This window comes from Pezoporus flaviventris, unplaced genomic scaffold (assembly GCF_033815535.1).
Source record: "Pezoporus flaviventris isolate CSIRO_AGI_PZ_B2104156 unplaced genomic scaffold, CSIRO_AGI_Pfla_v1 ptg000063l, whole genome shotgun sequence".
In the NCBI taxonomy this organism is placed as follows: Eukaryota; Metazoa; Chordata; class Aves; order Psittaciformes; family Psittacidae; genus Pezoporus; species Pezoporus flaviventris.
The window spans coordinates 4,105,599-4,126,973 of record NW_026892611.1 but is presented as its reverse complement, the minus strand read 5'-3'; the positions used below and the strand labels follow the sequence as shown (position 1 = coordinate 4,126,973).

Genomic DNA, 21,375 nt, shown 5'->3' with positions numbered 1-21,375 from the left:
TTTGGTCCCATGAAAGGTGCTTCTGGGTGCTGCTTGGTTCCTCGTTGCTTCTCCATGCAGGACGACCAGAGCAGCAAGGGCTCCAGGTCAACATGGCTGGACCCCAAAAGATGGGTTGGTGGAAGAAGACCCAAGTCCCTGTACATCTTGGGATAGGGTAGCGGGTTTTTGCAGAAGACAGAAGAAACTGCAGGGTATCAGGCTGTAAGCTGAGCCTCTGGAGGTTGAGACCATGTTGTTTGCCTTCATAGGATGCTCCTCTCCCTTCCAGCTGCAACTGGCTTATTTGCAGCCCTCACACCAGAGCCCACTGTGCTGAGCGCTAAGCTGGATGCTGAGGATGCACATTCCTGCCCCATGGTTCTTCCCATCTGGAATAAGACCACAAGCACAAAAGCTTGGCTTTGGGGATGAGGTTGGAGGCATCTACCCAGGCAGGCCTGGAGCTGCTCCGGGCTGGGGGGTAAGCACAGCACCCACAGCTCCCTGTGCAGGGCAGAGGCAGTTTTGCTTCCTCCCCTGCCTGTCGCTTATGAATCCACCGGCAGCCGCTGGGTACGGCTTCCCTTGGCGCACTCAGGAGCGGTGCCAAGGAGGAGATTTCTAATTGGGTTTGCAGTGGGTGGAAGATGGAGAGGAAGGAGACCTGCGAGCGGCAAGTGATAGATCTAACATCAGCGAGAGCAAATGCAGGGCTGGCGGAACAGAATAGCAATTGCTGACCCCATCCCATGGGGCTGGGAGCACCACATGGCACTGGCATCGCCCCTACTCATAGGGTGGGCAGACCCCCCCCCCCCCGCTGCCCTGACATTCAAGCGTTCGAGTCCTGTTCATTTCCATTCTGCTCTCATTCTCCCATTTTTCTCTTTTATTTACATTGCCATCTGCTCGCTCTCATTTCATCTCTCGCCTGGGGAAAGCTGCCAAAACTTGACTACAGAAAGGTAAGGGCCAGGACCCTGGCTGCCATCGGTGTAGCTGTTAGAAGTAGTGGTGTAGAGAAGGTGATGTGGTGACCAGGGACGCCAGGGGCCATGTGCACAAGCCGCAGCACAGTGCCGGGATGTGCACTGCCCTCGGACCTGGGCTGAGGCTAGTCTGGCTGGGGTTTTGTGTGCATGTCTCAGGCCCTCAGAATGTGTCCCAGCTTCAGCAGCTCCTGAAGCTTCAGTCACTGCTAGCAGCCATTAAAACCTGGACTACTTCAGCCATGAGAGAAATGTTTTTCTTTCTCCCTTTGATAACCCCCCCAAGACAACCCTTTTCCTCCCTTTAGATCATTTTACTTCTATTTTTTTTCACCTCCAGCACTCTATATATGTTGATGCCCCTCCTGAGTCCTGTTATCAGCTCCTGAGGAGTGGGAAGGGGTTAGCAGGCTCTTGGAGACACCATTGGCAGGTTAAATCTAACCTGTTGTGCTCCACCACCAGTTCTCTGCTCTGCAGCCGTCAGCTGCTGTAGTGTATTGTGCAGGAGGTCGGGATGGCCACTCAGCTTGACCAGGGTTTTGCCCTGGTGCCCAATGCTTGGGGACATCTGAGCTGTTTCTTGTTCCCAGACCCCCACGTTTGGATGGAATAGGGAACAAAAGGTTTGCTTCACTGCAGGAAGTATGGGTGTGGAAGCTGGCAGCCTTGGGGCTATCCCAGGCTGTGTGATTACACCAGGATTAAGGTGCTTGGTGCCTCAGTTTCCCTAATAGCACAGAGAGGTGCCCTGCCATCAAGCACTTTGAACTTCCAATCTGGAAGGTGATTTTGGAAAGCAGTGCTGGGCACCTCTGCAGGCTCTAGCCTGGAAAGTGAGGATCTTGTTTCCTCCTGGAGATGAATGGATTGAGTGCGGGATTGCAAGGCGAGTTCTGCCTCTGCAGGATGAGGAATGCTCAAACAGCATCCATCTCCAGCCTTAACCTCTTGGGACAGTCCTTCGCTTTGGCATTGCCTTTAGCAGGTACAATCGAGGTATGGTCTCAGCAGGTGGGGCAGATGCTGCACCTCTCCCTGTGCTGCCTGCAATGGCACCAAGTTGTTACTCTGCCGCAATGGTGTGATCTCTGAGCCACTGCAGCAGCATCAGGGCTCGCTGGTGCTGCGCTGTGGGAACAAAGCAGATGCTGTCTTGGGTTACCACAGCAGTGGAGAGGTAAAGACCAAGAACCCCCCTCACTTCCCAGGCTGGAGCAGGGCTGTGGTGCTGTTCCCAACGTTCCTGCTGCCTCTCCCTGGTCAGCAGAAAGCTCAGGACCCGTGCAGGCAGGAGCAGGCAGGCTGCCAACAGCCACCTTGCACTAATGTCTTTGGGTCTTGGCAGCAGCCCTGCCTGTACCCTGCCTTTCACGCTTCAGGCACGGCTGAATTAAGGCACGTTGCAGCTCAGCTCAGATCGATGGGAGAATAAATCAGGGCAGTGTGGGAGCCTGTTTGTGGCTGCGGGAGCAACCGTGTGGCAGGCTGGCAGGAGGGCTCTCCCCTTGCTGCCGTGCAGGAGCACCCTGTGCTCTGTTGATCCGTACTGTCATATGTGGGAGCTGCAATGGGCATCACCCCCTCCTGTAAAATCTGATGGAAAATGACACCATTAACTTATCACTGCCCTGGCTTTGATGAGGGGCTCATTTTCTGCTGAGCTTTGCAAAGCCTAACATGTTGCATGGAGGGAGATAATAACCTGCTATAGTGAGGATCTACAGAGGTCTGCGGCAGTGCAGCCACTGTGGGGCTGTGCTATCCTGTAGCTCTGTTTGTCTCCGGCTTTTGGGAGCAGGATGCCCTGGGCGAGTCTCAGGTGTCTGTGCAGGCAGCGGTGCAGGCAGCTCCCTGGCCCCAGGCAGGCCATGCAGGGCAGATGCTGCCCCTGTGAACATGTACCTGGGCTCCTGTCCCTGCACTGCTGGCTGCAGCTGCAGCTAGAAAACACCCGGGAGTTTCTATCCTGCCGAGCATTTGGATGCTCGTCTCTTCCAACTGAAACCGAGTGCTGGAGGTTTGCACTTACGGATTTACTCATAAATATTTATCACTCCAGGGAAATTCCCATCTCAAAGCTGTGTGCTTCCTCTGGGCTGTCAGAGTGGAAGCAGAGACTTCGCCCCATTTCAGAGCAGGATGTCTTGGCCTGGGAAGAGGTATCCTGGCTGGTTTTTGGGTGGCAGGGAGCCTGCTCACCCTGCAGGCAGCTCATCATGGGGTGAATGATGGAACGAATCTGTCTCCTGTGATATCTGTATGCCTCTAGCATGGTGTTAATCGGCAGCCCGATTAGCCTGACTTGTAATTAAATCCTATTGATTAGCTAAATGTCACTGGCACGGAGAGCAGCTGGCAGCAGCTGGGATGCAGCAGGGCTCTTGGTCTCCATAGGTTTGCAGCAGGGGTTTTGAGATTGGGTAGAGGAAGGGGTAAAAATGAAACTTGGTCTGAGCTCCATCACCCGTGCCATGGTGCAAAGCACCATAAATTGGTTGTGGCAGGAAGACTGGTTGGAGCTGGGGCTGCACTGGCTGAAGCCAATGGGAGATTCTACCTCATACATGAGCTCTTTGGTCCTCCTCTGCCTCTTGGAGCAGCTTTGGGCTGGAGAGTGCTCCGTGCAGGGGAAGCAATGGTGCTGGTCCATCTGTGGGTGCCTGGGAGAGGTGAGCTCCCACAGAAGCAGCTTTGTGGGGCAGAGCCTTTGGGGCTGCTCTCGTGTTAAATTCAGCTCTCTGCCAAGCTCATATCGAGTGACACAGGAGGGAGGTAGATGTGACATTAAGATGCATTTGCCGGGCTCCTGTCACTCCATCTTCCATAGCGCATTGTCCTGGGTTCAGCAGTAGCAGTCATGTTTTTCCTTTGTGGTAGCTGGTGCAGTGCTGTGTTTTGACTTCCAGCCTGGGAACAGTGTTGGTGAAGCCGATGTTTTTGGTTGTTGCTAAGTGATGTTTACCCTGACCAAGGACTCTGTGAGGCTCATGCTCTGCCAGGGAGGAGGGGAAGCCGTGAGGAAGCAGGGATGGGGCGCCTGACCGGGGCTAGCCAGGGAGGTATTCCATACCACAGCACGTCATGCCTGGGGTGGGGGGTAACTGGGAGTTACCCAGAAGGACACGGGCTTCCGGGTGGGACTCGTTTTCTTGGCCGGTGGTATCGTATTCTCTTCCCTTGTTATTTTCCCTTATCATTGTTGTAGTTGATAGTAGCGGTGGTGATTTGTGTTGTACATTGGTTGCTGGACTGTTCTTGTCTCAACCCGTAGGAGTTGCACTCTTTTGATCCTCCTCCCCGTTCCTCCGGGAGTGGGGGAGAACCCCGGTGGGGGGGGGTAACAGACCTCGATTGTTGTCAGCTCGGCACCACTCACTGGGAGTGAGTGAACAAGTTGCCTGACTGGGTTTAAACCACGACACGCATCTATTAAAAAACTCCTTTAATAGCCTCCTCAGAAGGTAATTTAATTGAACTGAATTGATGGGTGAAGTACAGAACTGCCTGTCCTTCTCCATCCATTTTTATTGGAATTTTCTTGCTTGCTTCTGTTTCACTTATGGCACAGCATCAGGCAGGAGGGCACCTCAGGCTGGGGAGAGCCCTTGCCTAGCCAGAGAGATCCCCTCTGGAGCCTGGGGACCAGTGTCTACCTATGGATCTGCAGCAGACACCACCACCTTCCTCCCATCCTCCATATCTGCTGCCTTCCTCTTCTGCTTGGCCAGGGACATCACCTGAGAGGCACTGTAATTAAAGCAGAGCCTTTTAGCCTCCATTCGCTACTGATATTTTTATCCTTTTGGCTCTGCTTTAGAAGCAAAATCCTCTTTGCTGGGCAGCACCATTTGGTCTCCCTTGCTCCAGGGCAGTGTGCTTGTCTGAAGCAGAGCCCTCACCAAGGTCAGGAGCAGCTCAGACCCTCAGCTGTGTTGTGCAAATCAGGGAGGGGTGGAATGGGGCATCCTGAGGGGCTGCCTTGGTGTCCTGGGTTAAGTGGGGTGTTTTATCTCACACGTGTGAAGTATGGAAGTGATTTCTCCAACATTTCCCTCTTTAATTTGCCTAAAGCCAGGCCTTGATGATTACCATTTCATTGCACGCAGCCTTTCCACCAGCAGCCCATACAAATGCTTTCCTGCCAGGTGGATTCCTGGCAGCTGCACACACTCATTAATCCCATGCACTGAATACTCTGCTCATCACACCAAGTGTGTGACGAGTCTTTAGCATCACCCAGCCTGGTTTCCATGCCCAGGTTGGAGCTGGGGTTGGATGGGTATCTCTGCAGAGAAACCCTCCTCTGATCCAGGCAGAAGATTGCCTTCAGACAGTCTAGCTATAACTCCTACAAGGATCCTGTAGCCAAGATGGAAATAATCCAAGGACTTTCATGATGTAGCCATTATCATTTACACTTAAAACTGGTAAAAATTAGGCTCCATTTTTCATGATCCTTTTTCTTCCCTACCCTGTGGAGTTTGTTTCCATGCAGTCTGTGCAGTTATGGCTTTGGGCTGGGTTTCTGCATCACTCTTGGATAGTTTTCAGCCTGCTTTTTGTTTAGAAGGGGAGCAGGTTTGTCTGCTCCCTCTGCCTGAAGCAGGATCAACTCCAGAGCATCGCTGTGACAAGCATGATCCACATTATCCTTTAAAAGCTATAACGGTCTTGCAGAAAATGCATCAGGGATGGTCAGAGTGAGTGTTTCCTTGTGCTTGTGCTCCAGCACTCCCAGATTTTCCTGCCAATGCCATGGCAGTCGACTGGCGACAACCTCCCACTGGCCCGAAAGCTGTTCTTCCTTCAGCTGTGCCTTAATAAGGAAGAGTAGGTAGGTGCTATCACACCCTCTGGGAGCGCTTAGAAGTAACACCACAACAGCAGAGGTGTGTGTTTGCTCAGAAGCAATTATTAAATGACAAAAGCCTGTAATTTTGAACCTTGAGAATCACTGTGCTGATTTACTTAACCCCCAAATTAATTGTGATCAGGATGTCAGAGTCAGCTGCTGGAAGAGAGGAGTGCTGCTTTGCGACCAATGCCAAGTGCAGATGAGAAGTCTTCCCACAGCTCGGCACAAACCGCAGACAGCATTGGAATGCTGAGTGTGCTCAGCTTTTGCTGCACAAACCATATTCTCCTCCTTCCCCACTCCTGGGGAAACTCTGCAACTACTCCGTGGATCAACAACATCCCGGGGGAATGGGCATGAGTAAATGGGGTCAGCCAAGCCACGCTACCTGCCCAGCATCCTAACTCCTGCATTTTCTGTTTCCTCTCCAGGGCCTGAAGCCGATGGACCATAATGGTTTGGCGGATCCATATGTCAAATTGCACTTGCTCCCCGGAGCCAGTAAGGTGAGATGCCTTTTCACTTCTTCTCTTCCTGGGGCTGCACCTTTCCCTTTGGAGTCAGACCAGGGAGGTTTCCCAGGGAGAAGCTCTTCACTGGCTGACCTCAGTGTCCTGCCCAGCTCTTACTCAGGCAACCAGGAGGGAGCAGCAGCAGGAGGTAAGAACTGGGGCTAAATCCAGCCCTAACTCCTCGCCCTTGGGAGCAGGGGGTGTGAACACTGTGCTCTAGAAGCCTCTGGGAAGCACCAAGTGAAATGATCCAGAGCTATAAACAAACACCTCTTTTCTTCCCTCCCCCCCCCCCCTTTTCTTTTGCATCTAAACCCCCTCAGATCATAATAAACCAGAGTTTAAATCATAAGGGAAATATTTCCATCTACTTAGGTTCAGCACTTGCTGGAGAGAAGAGTAATTAAAGATATTAATGTATATCGTGAGAGCTTGGTGTAACTGATGGGATGTTGAATTTAAATGCTAAATGTATGTGTTATGAATATCAATTGCACTCTTATTACACTAAAGGAAGGACCTTTTGGGGGGAGGTATATTTACTTGTTACGGTTCAGTTGAATTAATTCATAATGTTCAGGGCGGTAAGCGGGAGTTTTTAACCACATTTCGAGTTCTGCTGGAAATAGGAGAGCCAGAAGCATTTCTGTCAGCGATATTATCTGTCATTTCCATGTTTTGCAAATGCATTGATTAGCATTTCTGCTGGAGGTGATGGAGATGAGGGAGGCGGGAGGAAAGCTCTGTGCTGAGGGTAGTGAAAGAGCTACAGACTCTACAAGCAGCCGTGGGGATCTCTCCTTGCCTACACATCCCTCTGGCTCCATGATTCCTGTCTCTGCACCTTGTTTCCAAACAGCACTGCCCAAATCTGCTCTGGGAGAGGTGAGCACATCTGGGGTAACTGTGTCCTGGCCTGGATGTTTCTGTACAGTCATTCCAGCAGGAGCAGGGCAGTCTTCAAGTTCATTGAGTGTTTCTGTCCCAGACTGGAGCTCTTGGGCACCTGTTGCAGAGCTGAAACCAGAGATGTGGGAAACAGGGCTGGATTTGTTCACCTCATGCAGAGGTCTCCAAGTGAGCTGGTTACTGAGTAAATCATTCCAGGTGGGAGAAAAGGGCTATCCCAGAGCTCAGTTGCTTTGATTTAGTTTGCATTCATTGCTCAGAGCAGCATTGGCTGCTGGGTGATACCCAACATGTTTACCCCCTTAGCTAAAGCTGCTTTCCTTCCTGAGCCACAGAGCCCCAGGATCAGGCCCCAGTGGGTCTGAGCAGGCAGTGTGTGCCATCAGGGTGCTTCCTCTGCTGTCCTTGTCACCCCTCAGCAGGCTCTTCTCTCTGATACGTATCTTGCTGCTTGGGCTGGAGCCTGGTGTGGTGGCCACAATATCACTGAGGAAGGAGAAAAAATAGGTATGGGATGAAACCTGGTATGACATAGTGGCTTGTTTGGAGCAATTTTACAAAGCTGGGGAAGTTTTAAGGCAAATGAGGTATTAAATCAATAGCAACAGCAGGTCATAAATGAGAGCACCCGTCTGCAGTCTCCTTTGGTCTGCATCGCTGTGCTGTCAGTGCTGGACATGCCTCTGGGCACACAGGGATTGTCTCAGTGAGGCTGATGCCCAGGAGCTTCTCTTTCCATGCTGCAAACAGACTCCTGCCTGAGTGATGTGAAAAGCAATTGACGTTGCAGGGCTTTAGATGCTGCTGCTAATTGAGTCCCTCCTGCCCCTGTATCCCAGTCGGCTCCTGGAGCATCGTGCCTTGCTCCAGGGGTATCCTCCTCCTAACCTAGTGCTCAGTGTTTCACAGCTCCTCACCCAGCTTCAGCAGTGCTGCACAGGGCACAGGTTTCTTTAAAAGACAGAAATGGCTTTGCAGACCTAAATGAAGCACAGCACAAAATACAGAGGTTTTCTCTGTCTCTGAGATATCAAACCCAGCAGCTGCTTTGCATGGTGAGTTTGGGAGTGAGACACTGTGCTGTGGTCCCTCGATGGCTCCGCAGCACTGGCAGCTCCTCAGCCAGTGGCTGTCTGGTGAATCTGGAAGAGGTTGTGTGTTTGGGGTGCTTTTGGTGGGGAAAGGACATGCTAACAAGGTGACTTGCACAAGCTCTTTTCTTCAGCCCGGGCTTCACATCCCACTCAGATTGACTCAGGGATGGTGACCCAAAGATGGGGAATGTAGCAGCTTTTCACATAGCCACACAAGACAAGTTTGAAGTATTAGTTTCCTGAGAGTTCCTTATGCCCAGCAGTGGCTGAGGCAGGGATTGAACTTTCTGACTTTACGTGTAATTAGAAGGAAAACTTCTGCTCTGCCTGTCTGTCCCAGGCTGGGGTGCTGATGGAGAAGCCTCATCTGAAGCCTGCAGCCCTTTGCTTCTGTCCCCAACAGAAGCGGGTGGCTCAGGGAGTGAGAAGATCAATATCCCCTGACCTGGGGGGTGTGTGTGTGCCAGGATGCCCCATCCATGCCAGGGACACAAGTGGCTGTGACAGCCCTGCTGTCCCTCACTTCTGCAGAGCTGTGGCTCTGGAAAGAGTTGCCAGTGATAAAAAATGTGTATAAAGGAAGTTATTTTGAGGCAGGCAGGAATGAGAGCTGTGCTGGGAGCAGGAATGCAAATAAACAGCCAGAACAGCAAATTGGTACTTTTTAATGAACCTGAAAAGACCTTTTTTTCTCTCTGTTGCTCTCTCCTGCTGCATAAATGAAATCCCCATCCTCTCTCTGCTCTCTGCCAAGGTTCCCATTTTGCTGCCTGTTCCCAGAGTGGGGGATGTGGGGTTGGATTGCTTTGCAAATGAGCACTTTGCCTTGTCTCTGGTTATTGCTGTGGGTGGGGTGGATTTGGGCCATCCCATTGAGGACTGACCAGGTTACAGCACTGGGGCAGAAGGGTGATAGTATCAATTGCCCCTTCGTCTCCAAACAGTGCTTCCTTTTCTCCCCCTTCACTGCCCATCAATGCCCAAACGACTGCCTGGGGCTGGGTCCTGCTGAACTCCATCTCCTTTGTTTTCCAGGCGAATAAGCTGAGAACCAAAACGCTGCGGAACACTCTGAACCCCACCTGGAACGAGACGCTCACCTACTACGGCATCACCGACGAGGACATGATCCGCAAGACCCTGCGGTAGGGCCCTGTGGGATGAGCGGGGTGCTGAGCCCAGCACTGGGGGGAACACGTATCCCCTCAGGGTCACCTCCCTATCCCAGTGACAGTTTCCTGGGGGAGATCTTGGGGACCCGCATTCCCCAGCCCCACAGAATGATCCTGGCAGCTCCTCATAGCAGAGTTATTACCCACCAGAGTCTATAGATGGTGGTCATGCCCTGCACACCCCATCACCACCACGGTGACCAGCATTTGATTTACTGCGAGCTTGGGCTGGAATAGCTGGTGAGGAGCATGGTCCTGCATAACTCACTGGACTCTGGCCTGTAGAAGTGGTGTTATTTGGATTTAACCTCTTCATGCCCAGCTTTTGTGGGCATGTGTTAAGGCTTTGCAGTGATGTCTTGCTGAGAAAATCTCCCCAGGAAAGTTCTGGGCCCTTTGAAGGCTGAGCTTTTTGCAAGAAAGCTGGAGGCATCTGTGAGTTATTGCCAGACTAAAAGGAGCGTTTGTATGTATTTATTCCATTCTCTTAGTTTGGATCAGTCTCTGTGCATTCGGCATCTCCTGGAAGCATCTCCCAGGGGCTGTGTGAGCTTGGAGGTGCTGCTTTGCAGGGTCAGAGCCCTGTGAATGAAAAGGTTTTCGTGTCTTGCCCACTGTCCCACATGGGTGAGGTCAAGGAATGACCTGGAGCCTGTGAATGGATCCTGCCCAGGGCTGCTCCAGCACTGCTCTGATCTAGGACCATTATGCAGGAGGATTTGCTGTGAGATCTGCTGTTGAACAAAGGAGGATCTTACATCCTGCTCTGCGGACTTGGGGCTTTTGTCAGCTCCATGGCTGGCATCTGACCCTCCTTATCTGCAGGTACGCTGGGAGTTATTTTCCCCAAGACAAGCTTTATAAAAGGTCTTGCTCCGAGGTGAATTTGGGCAGAGCCTACCTGTTGTCTGCAAAGTGCATAGGGATGAGAAATTTAGTGCCGCAGATTATTATTTCACGTGGAAAATATTAGTCATGCTCAAAGTGCTGCAGGCTTCTTGGGCTGGAAAGCCTCTGCTTTATTATTATTATTGGCTACTTTTTTCCCCCCATTTTTTCACTCCGGGCTTTGAAGTTTTCAGCCTTTTCAAGCACGGAAATCAGTTTGTAGAGAGGTGTTTGGCTGAGTTGTTTGCTGAAAGGCACCAGGGAGCAGAAGGATTTGACCCCCACCTATTTGAGGCGCTGGTTGCTACTTCTCCCTGGGGAAGAGCTGCACTCACCTGCTCCGGGGAGGCAGCAGGGAGGTGTGGGATGCTCAGTGGCAGGGGGACATGCAGAAACGTGTGCTGGATTTGCCCTTCTCCCCACAGGCATCCCTCATTAGCGCATCCCTGCTCCTGCTGACAGCCTGGGTGCTGCGGGTGCTTTTTGGGGAGCCAGCTGTGGCCATGGGTTGAATGGAGACAGCGTTTCTGTCCTGGGAGCTCCACGGGGAGCTCAGGAGATTGCTGTCGAGGTCAATTAATGGCTCATTACCCAAAGTGGCTTCAAAGGGCACCTTTCCAGGGAGGCAAGGGAAGCTTGGAGCCTGCCTGCCATGCAGTTGTCCTGTGTGAGTTCCCAGCTGGGCACTCTGCAAGGAGCAAAACTCCCTGTGAAGCCTCATCTGCTCATACAGGGGTAGCCTCCCCATCTGTGAGCAGATTTCTCACAGATCTGTGGTTTGGCATCTCTGTGCCATCAGAGCCATCCGTCCATCTCATGCCTTCACACCCATTGGAGCTGCCTCTTTGCAGGGGGTTCCCAGGCTCTCCAGTGCTCTGCACTTTGCAGCTGAGGTTTCCTTGCCAGCAGCTAACCCCAGTGAATTAAGTGATAATTAAGGATCAAAATACTCTCCATATGGAGAGGAATATCCAAGCAGGATTCTGATTCATTGGCATTTGCAGCTAGTCAGTGGGATTTGCTGAAGCACCTCCCCATGGAGGTGGTGAACCCCATGATGACATGGCCACGGGGACCATGCGGATACCCACCTCACCTCCAAGTGTAATGCTGGGATCTGGCACTACATTCAGATGGAGTGGGCTCTGTCCTATGGGATTTAGCACAGCCCAGTCCCTGCCAGAAGTGTGGGAGCCCCAAGCCCCACCACCCCAGCACTAATGAGGCTCAAGACAGGGCTGGAAGAGGCTTAGGGAGGCTCTGCTGTCTCCCTGGGGAGGTTGCGTGAGCAGAGAAGTAGAGAGGTTTGTGAAGTGGAACTTGCCATGGGGCTGGGGCTTCTGGCTTTGGTTTTGCCTGGTAAAGATTCCAGAGAATTAAAGAAACAAACTTCTGGGTAGAGAAGGTTTCCCAGGCATCACCTCTGCTGCGGGGCTGTCACCTATCCTGTGGGCCATCTCCTCTCCTGCTGTGGGGTGGCCCAGTGTCCTTCCTTGCATTTGGTGCTTCTTCCCAGCCTGCCCTTGGGCAATGGGCCTGTGTTCAGCTGCTCTGCCCAGTGGGTTTGGCAGAATTTCAGGTGGGATTTCAAGCTCTTGTCTATGGCCCAGGAAATTCCTGTTCTAAAACAAAGCTTCTGAGCACTGTGGCTCCATTTCTTATCTTGCATGGGGGAGCCGGGGCCTAAAATTCAACTGCTCTTCGTTTTCTTTAGGAGCAATTCCCCAACCCCCTCTTTTCTTTTCTCCATCTTTGAGGTTGAAGATATTGGCAAAGGAGATTTTACTTATCCTGAGGCAGGTTTAGATGAGATCAGACTTCTCGCAAACCAGACGCAAGGTAGAAAAATCCATTTTTTATTTGAATTCCTTGCTTGGATTTTCTACTTCTCAGACACCAGGTACTGAATCGAGTAGAAGGACACAAGGCTGGGAGATGTTGCACCTCCTCAGGGGAGGGATCTCTGCTTTACCTGAGGATGGCCTGGGGTCTCTGGTGACTGGGGCTCAGCAAGGACTCTTTTATTTGTGGGTTGAGCTGTTTCTCTTCTATGAGCCTCTCCATCACACCAGTGGCAATGGCCATTCACCCTTGTGGTGGGTGCCACTTCCTGTAGGAAGCATCTCCCATGCTGTGTATCGTCCTGCCTTCGGTGCTTCACTTTGCCTGCCCATCATTTTGGCAAAGTATCTCCTTCTCTGCCAGGAAAAGAGGACTTCAAAGCTGCAGGGACGCTGGCTTTCCTTGTGCTAATCAGGCAAGGCTCCTGCAAGGCAGCTGTGGGTAGTTGAAAGAGCATGAGTGATGCTCTCCTCGGTCTGGGAGGTGATTGTTCCCCCGGTGCCTCCTCGGTGCTGAGATTCATGGAGGGGCAGGGAACGCGATTTGCAAAGTCTCTTTAATGTGAAAATAACGGTGGAGATCAAAGCTGCCGCCAGCCTTTGCCTCGCTGCCGCCTGCAGAGCACGTGGTGCAGCAGCAAAGCTGGAAAAGCACCCAAAAATCTTCCCTGCCCACCTGGGCACTTGGTGGGCTGTGTCCAGCACGGGTTGGTGGGGCGGTGCTGGCACAGGGCTCTCTGCTGGTGCCTGCAGCCATCCTGGGGGGATGAGTGGCATTCACCTCATTGCAGGGGCCAGACTAGGGGCATCCCTTGCCTCCTGGAGAGCAGAGTAATGGATCCCTCTTGCCCGAGACTCCCAGCCCCATGCCATGCCCTGGCAGGCTGCCCCTCATCCCCATGTGGCCTCATCGAAGCTGGTCGAGTGACTTTGCTGTGACAGACCCAAGCCCTGGGACCATTGGGGTTCATCTCCCAAGGAGAGCCACCCCCAAGGGAGAAGGAGAGGTGAAGGCTGCCCAGCTAATTGCGCTGTCAAGCAGGATTTTGTTAATGAATCAACCCCCTCAAAAAACACCAGATACTTCAGATTTCATGAAACACAGTAGGTGGGAGGATCTTGAAAGGTCTCATCCATTCATTGAATTAAATATCCTTGAGTCTAGCCCAAGGCTTAATAGCAACGAAACCACCCACCATCCTGAGAGAAGGCAAATTCAGAGCCGCTCAAAAGATGCTGGACTCGGAGGGCTGGGATGGCCGCGACTGAGAGCAGGTTCCCGGTTTGCTCCAGGGGGAAATCCCACCCTGCAGTCCCCGCTTCCAGTCCCTGTTTGCAGGCACCGTTTCTCCCCGTCTGCAGCTGTGCCGCAGCAGTCTCTGGTGGTGGGAAGCCAGGGTGCATGGCAGGGGGAGGCAGAGAAATGCTACAGGGGAAATTGGAATAGGCAGAATACGCTCGCCTACGTTTAAATAATACATGTAATGTGCAATAAATAGATTGTATTCATAATAAATATCAGAGCTGGACAGATATTGGATACAATTATTCATATCCAGATATATTGGCAAAGTGATGCATTATTCATATCATACTCAGCTAGCTCACGAATGCCAGGAATTATTTGTTTAATCATGTGTTTGACAAACATCATGACTCATTAAATATATTATTCAGGAAATAGTATTTGATCAGGTCTAATAGGCATACTGCAGACACTTAGAGATTTGGGGTCCCAAATTGCTTTACTCCAGAAGTGCTGAATGAGCTTTGCTCCAGAACTGCAGGCACACTCCTAATTTCATCTGACTTTTACTGTGGTTGCTATGCTCAGACTTTGAGGCATTTTGTGATGGAGCCCAGCACTGAATACTCCTTTTGCTTTTAGGAAAGCTGGATGGTCCCAGGACTCTGCCTTTTTCTCTTCTTTTGCCAGGCACTGTCTGTCCTTAAGCCAAGCAGGCATCACCTGCACATCTGCTCCTCCGTTGAGAGCCTCCCAAGTTGCTATAGGGACTGTTCAGGATCTTAGCTACAGGAGATTTGTCTGCACACTCTGGTGCCTATTACATGCATGTGCATTGTAGAGGAGGGTCCTCATTGACCCCTGTTTTCCTTGTTCCACAATGGGAAAGAGGCCGGAGGAATGTGTGTGTGAGGGCAAGTCATGAGTCAATGGAGCGGGGTTGCTTGAGCTGTGCGTGAGTCAGGGCTGTAACCCAGGAGCCCAGGGTGAGTAGGAGGGAGAATAAGTTTAATGAGCAGCGATTGTTCACTTGCTGCTTAGTTTTCTTCCAAGGTGGTTTTCACAGCCCTTAAACTTAAAGGTGGGGACCCCTCAGTGGAAGCTGTCAAATCAAAAGCTGAGCTCAAGGGGTAGGGATTAATAAAAAGAGATGAGGGAGGGGTGATGTTTGAGTTACAGGGATCAGGATGGCAGGTGAGTGTGGCTGCCAGAGACACCTCTTGGTGCTTGTTATGGAGCTGACTTTCTAATCCAAGGCATAAAATTCCATCACATCAGTTTCTTGTAATAAAGTTCAAGCTGGTGTAATTGCAGAGGGAGGGCTGGGGCCAGAGCTGCCTGCTCATCTGACTCAGCTCTCTGCCCTCACTTCCATCACTGGTGCACCACCAGTCTACCCACCTTAAAAATCCCACCTGGAGAAGATGAGCTGCAGCCAGGGAGAGGGACTGGGTGGGCTGACATGAAACTGTGTCTGAATCCCCTCTGGTCACCATACAAAGAGGGGACCCACCTGAGAGGTGGCCAGAGATGCCAGAAAGAAAATGGGAGAGACCTGGCAGTGTCACCAGCTGCTTGAAGACAGCAGCAGTTCCCAGGTCTTGCAGGTGTGCCTCACAAGGGACTCGGGTCTGTGCAAACACCTTAACTAGCTGGGGACATCAGTAGGGACAAAGGGGTGGCCAACACCCCAGTGATGTGTGTTGCCTTCAGTGGGATGCAGCGTGGGCAGCTGTGGGGTGTTCTTGTGCCCTGCTGCTGCTGAAAGAGGGCTCTGTGGTGCAGAGGCACAGGAGTCATCCCTGGGGAGGGCACGCAGGGGCTTGCATGAGCTGTAGCATGCTGTACAGGAGCTGGTGTTCTCAGAGCTGCTTGGTAAGGTGGTAGCAAGTGGGTTCCCATGGCTCCATGGGCAGTGAAATAGGGCTCGGTGGGGCTCTCCAGCTTCTCCTGGTGTGACACTGGAGATGCTTTCCTTGTCACCACTGCTGAAGTTTTCCAGTCATTTCCTTCCTGGGCTTCCACTCATCCTGGGTGGTTCTGGAGCTTCACATCAAGTAGGACACTGCATTTGGTATCTTGTGCTTTTGGGCATATCTAGACATTGTCAGGGGAAGATCTTGTTACTCATGTTCTTACCAGGTGAAACAGGCACCAAATCCTGCCTCCCCTGAGCATGCAGGAGACCACATCGCTCTGCAACGGCCGGGTGTGAAAACAGACCCCGGGCTGCCAGCTCCTGGTGAGGACCACGCTCCTCTCCTCTGCTTCGATTGCTGCACGCTTGCTTCTCCTCCCCAGAGCCTTGGCCAGATGGGCGTGGGGTTGCACACGCCTGGCAGATGCTGCTGCTTGTCTGGAGCTCCTGCTGCTCCTTTTTTGGTTTTGTTCTTTAAAAGAGAGGCGGGAGGAGGAAGGGAAATGGGAAATATTGTGCCTGCTTTTGAGATTCTCTTCAAAGATTTTACTGTTGTGGTGGGGTGAGGATTTTTTTTTTTGCAGGTATCTATAGTAACGCTGCATCCAGCTATGGTTTTCTGCAGAGCAGCATTCCCCATCTTCCCAATTGGATTACTTTTTGCCACCCCCCCTTCCTGTGCCACTCCGTCGCCCTAATGGTCCTTGTGCTGTGTGACTGAGCCATTCCCATGCCTCCCTTGCCACCTGGTTATTCACTTGTGACCAGGAGAGTGGCATCTACAGATAAACCATCCATGGGTAAACCATCCAGGCACTGCACAGGCCAGAAGCACGGGGTGCAATTAGTTACTCTGAGGTGGAATAGCAGGTCACTATCTTTAATTACTTTTAGCCCTTCCCAAATAGGTCCTGTTTGTTGGAACCCAGCAAGGTGGAGCATGGTCTCTGCAGCAGAAGTGCTGCCCATGAGAAACGGGCACCAACAGGAGTGGATAAAAGAAAGAAAAAATCAGGCAGCAAAAGGATGAGAAGAGACTGTAAGAAGATTTTTTTTTTAAGTGGGGGGAAAGGAGGAAAGGGAAGGGAAACCCCTTTCCTTTATGGGTGTAGAGTACTGATGGTCCCTACGTGGTTCTTGTAGGGATGCCGGATGTTTCCTTTGGTGGGGATGGGATGGCTTTCCATGTTTCCAGTTCCAGCAGCACTGCCAGTCCCTCACAAGGCAGCCACCACCCTCCTGAACCCTCTCTGGGATTTTAGGAGCTGCGAGCAGAGTCTTCCTGCAAGCACTAACTGCTCTTCTGTTGTCTCTCCTGATGCTGTGAATGGGCTGGGAAGCAGCAGAGAAATGACTCATTAGCTGCCAGCTCAGGGAAAGGCATTTATAGCTTTTGCATGGAAAACAGCCTTCACTCAGCATCGGATGTAGCTGTCGTCACGGGGTGCAGGACCCCGGCGTGGCTGGGAGAGCTGCGCTTGGCCAAGGTGTGATGCCTTCTGCAGGGCTGGGTCTGCAGATCCCATGTCTGCATGGTGGAAGAGGAGTTGGAAGACCCCCTCTGTGTCCCAGCCTGGGCAGCCAGATCCCCAGGACCAGGGCACGCCCTGAGACATGCTCAGGAACTCCTCAGGTCAGAAGAGAGGGAGCCCTGCTGGGAATCATGCTTCTCCTGGCCCTGTAGTTCAAGAGTGGGTTTAGGAAGAGCCTCCACAGCCAGGCAGGATGCAGCCTGGCTGGTGGTAGCTCAGATGAGTTTTGCTTTAGTCACTGATGACTTTGATAATGGAAGAGCCATGAGGATGCTTGAGGCACTGGGTTGCTTTTCTGACAGTGCCTGGGCTGGGGTGTGTTAGGCTCAGCAACTGCAGCACTGCAGGTTGTGATGTTCAGGGTTTGTGAGCATCTCCCTGGAGGAGCCCAGTGCCTGCAGGGCAGCAGCCATCCCGAAGGGTGCAGAAGCCCTGGCCAGGACGGGGTCTGAGCATGAGAGATGGCTGTGGGACCCGGCTGGGTTGTGCAGGTGGCTCTGCGTTTGTGACTCTGTGAAGGAGCTGTGAGACATGGTGTGATGCAGCCTCTCTCTCTCATCCCCCTACATCCCCAGACCTTGCCCATAATCCATCCCGGCAGCCTCAGGTTTCTGCTGTGGAGGTGAAGCAGACCAAGACATTGGGTGTCACATTTAAACATCATAAGCTGCTCTGGCGAGGCTGTAGCAGCAGATTTATGTCCTCCAGCTGCCTACGAAGGAGGTGCAGTCACTGGCCTGGGGAACGGTAGCCTTGAAATCCTCCCCTCACTGGGGGACATGCCAGGGCAGCCCCTTGCCCCATGCCATCGCCTCCCTTCTCCCCAGCAGCCCCGCTCACCCCATGCTTGTTGCAGCATCTCGGTCTGCGATGAGGACAAGTTCCGCCACAACGAGTTCATTGGAGAGACGCGGATCCCGCTGAAGAAACTAAAGCCCAACCAGACCAAAAACTTCAGCATCTGCCTGGAGAAGCAGCTGCCGGTGAGTGTGGTGGGGATCAGACCAGCATTCCCCAGCGTGGGCCCTGTGGCACGTTGGAGAGTGGGTTAGTTTGACTCCTCAAACGTGATCAGGGATGGGCAGAGTATTCCTCGTGGTGGGGAGGCGGGTGTGCGGCTGTGCTGTCCTGGAGCAGCCCCCAGACTGCGTGCGTTCCCTCCCCAGATAGATAAAACAGAGGACAAGTCGCTGGAGGAGCGGGGACGGATCCTCATCTCCCTCAAGTACAGCTCACAGAAGCAGGGGCTGCTGGTGGGCATCATCCGCTGCGCCCACCTCGCTGCCATGGACGCCAATGGCTACTCCGACCCCTACGTCAAGATGTGAGTGCTGCTCCGTGCCGTGCCAGTCCCGGTGAGGCTGTGCTCTCCCCTCTGGTCTCTCCCTGCAGTGGAAACTACTTGAGCTCATTAGGAGAGCAATGAGCAATGAGCTTGCATTCACCTGGAGCGTGTTACTGCCCAGTGATTGTCTCAGTGCTCCAAAGCTCCACGTGTGCAGGAGCTGCCCGGTGCTGTGTGGCCCTGCTGGGGCAGCACATTGTCCCTGCCAGCTGATGGTGGCCGTGGTGCCCCGTGGCAGGCTCAGCACTGCCCATGGCACTTGGGAGAGGGTCTGTGGCAGGGGCAGAGTGGGTAGCCCAAGGCAGACAGGTATGGTTGGGCTTTGCTGATTGCATGGCCCCAGCCCAGCCAGTGGTGGGTCTCATCTGTCAGCATGGGGTTGGGCTCTCCCTGAGCAGGACAGTGCCTGTGGCGATGGTCCTGGACCTCACCAGCAGCTGTGAGCACCTTTGTCTTCTTTCCCAGGGTTATCCACAGCTTTTTCACTCTTGGAAGCCAGCATCATCCATGGAAAGGCTCTAACTACATTGTGTGTGTGTGTGTGATTAGTTCAGATAGCACTTTAGGTGCAGCCCATGGCTCCGGTGGCTCCAGGGTCTGGTTAGCAGAGCTGAGGGCACATTTACAGGTCCCTCTCCAATGTGAATGACTGGAAAAATACCAGCGTTATTAAACAAAAAGAAAAGACATTTAAATGACTGTAATGGGCTGCTGCAACTCAGCCTCGCCCAAGTGATTCAGGGAAGGTGGTGTCATCCTGGGGCTATTAAGGGATGCTGAGGAAGATGGTGGTTTGCTGACTCAGAGCCCTGCAGCCACACAGCTCCTGTTTTTTTTTGGCACAGCATTTTTCAAACTCACTCTCTGCAAAGCAGGGGGTCATGGTGAGGAAGGGCCGGCAGCACCCCTGGGCCCATCCCATGCCCCTGTGTTCCCCCAGTGCTGACCCAGACTTTGGCACTTTCAGAGATGACATTTGTTTAGGCAGAGCTCCTGGGATAAACTGCACCCGGGAGGCCTGTAAGGAAGTTTATCAGCAGCACGCTTTCACCTTCCTATTGAATTGTTCTTTAAAGTGGAGGTGTTTGCCTAAAAATCCACTCTTGCTTTTTTAAATGCTCATTGGAGGCTCAATCTCTGAACTAACAGAATTACAGTTGTTGTACAGTTGTTTTGTAGGTGCCCCTTGTGCTGTCTGCAGTAGACTGTATCTGCGGGGCTTTAATCAGAGCAGATATAGACAAGTGATGCTTCTTGGTACAAGCCCTAATTTTTTAATTATGAGCAAGATCTGGAAAGTGTAACGAGGAAGTAGAACTGATGTTTAAAGGAGCAGCACCAGCACAAAAGGATGATGGCACAGATTTCAGGTGCCCTGTCTGCTTGATGACACTTTAATCTCCTTTGCTTTCTGACGCTGCTGCTGTGCTGCTAAATATCTGCAGGTAACAACGGTGCACAAAGCTGCAGCCGCTGCACTTGCTCCTGCTCCCTCCTACACACCTGCCTGTGGCCTCTGTCTCCTGGCAAGGCTCTGGATGAGCAGACTGGTCACACAGTCCCAAATCTGGACTAATCTGGGCTGGAAGTGTTTGGGTTTGGGAGCTGGGAGCATGTGTGCAGTGCCAGTGTCCCCTAGGGACTGGAGATGGGATAATCGGTGCTCTCTGATGGCAGCTCTGATGGTCTTGTGCTAACGTGGGGAAATGCTGCTTCCTTCCAGCCATCTCCAGCATCTTGGCAGGTAGGGGAGGAGGGAGCTGCAGGTTTGGGGGGCTCAGTCCCCCATCTCACCCTGCCTCTGCTCAGGAGCTTGTTCCACAGCCAGAGGTTGCCCCCATGCATACCTGGGCTGCAGGGGAGGGCCCCACAGCCCTTCCTTGCTGGGAGCAGGCACAGGAGCTGTGTGTGACAGTGCATTGGTTTCGTTGCAGTTACTTGAAACCAGATGAGGACAAGAAATCAAAGCATAAGACGGCGGTGAAGAAGAAGACGCTGAACCCCGAGTTCAATGAGGTGGGGTTTTGATGGTTGGTGAAAGCCAGGGGCTTTCTCAGTCCTCAGACTTAAAAGGAATTAAAAAAACCCAACCCAGCCCCCTGGTTCCTTCTGACTCTGTCTCTGCTCCCCAACAGGAGTTTTGCTATGAAATAAAGCATGGGGACCTGGCAAAAAAGACCTTGGAAGTCACAGTGTGGGACTATGATATCGGGAAATCAAATGATTTCATAGGTGAGTGGGGCACTCCAGAGGCTTCCTTAGCCTCTTTTTATCTTCACCTTCTGTGGCTCTCTTGTTTCATCTGCTGCTTTCCTGCACTTCTCCAGCCACCTGGCTTGTTCTCCATCCCACATTCATTCTTGCTGGGTTTCTCTTCTGCTTTTATCCCACTCTTGCACCTGAGTCTCCTCTCCCACAGCCAGCCCCACTGCTCATTGCTTCACAAGCAGCACCCAATCAGGGAGAAGACGCATCCCCCTCTCCCTTCTGTTTTCAGATCTTCTGAGTAAAAAACAGGTTTAAGGGGAGGTTTCATTTATCTCTATTGGGTATCTAGACTTCGTGTGATTTTGTTACTGGTCACTGTGATTTATTGCTAACAAGTGCCCAATGTCTCTGACAGCCACTGCAATTGCAATGAATCCTTGGCACAAGCACAAGCAGGTCCCAGACCACAGCCATGAGGTGCTGGGGAAGCCAGGCTGTGATTGCCCGTGTGTCACATCAGGTTGTGGCATCGGATGCTGTGAGAGCAGCTGCGTGACCTGGCTCCATCCTGCATCCCTCAGCATCCCTCACAGGGCTGATGGTCACCTCCACCTCTCCCTCTCTCTGTGTCTGTCTCTCAAGGTGGAGTTGTGTTGGGCATTAACGCCAAGGGTGAGCGGCTGAAGCACTGGTTCGACTGCCTGAAAAACAAGGACAAGAAAATCGAGCGCTGGCACACGCTAACGAATGAGCTGCCGGGGGCCGTCCTCAGCGACTGAGCACCACGGGGCTGCTTCCAGGGCCAGCACGGCTCTGCCGGCCACAGCCTTTGGACTCCACTCCTTTATGGCTTTGGATACGGGGGATCGTGGTACCGGGGC

At 52.4% G+C, this 21,375-nt stretch overlaps 1 protein-coding gene across 4 annotated transcripts in view; it reads left to right on the top strand.

Moving 5' to 3' along the window:
* Positions 1-21,273, top strand: part of DOC2B (double C2 domain beta) — a 33,304-nt gene extending 12,031 nt beyond the window's left edge. For 3 of the 4 annotated variants that reach the window (XM_061470276.1, XM_061470278.1, XM_061470277.1), the window contains exons 4-10: positions 6,261-6,335; positions 9,380-9,489; positions 17,798-17,924; positions 18,108-18,265; positions 20,221-20,302; positions 20,422-20,518; positions 21,137-21,273. In XM_061470276.1, coding sequence (XP_061326260.1) covers positions 6,261-6,335; positions 9,380-9,489; positions 17,798-17,924; positions 18,108-18,265; positions 20,221-20,302; positions 20,422-20,518; positions 21,137-21,273 — 786 coding nt within the window. Of the gene's footprint in view, positions 1-633; positions 948-6,260; positions 6,336-9,379; positions 9,490-17,797; positions 17,925-18,107; positions 18,266-20,220; positions 20,303-20,421; positions 20,519-21,136 lie in introns of those variants that run through there. The other variant, XM_061470279.1, reaches the window with a different exon arrangement.
* Positions 21,274-21,375: the final 102 nt, after the last annotated feature.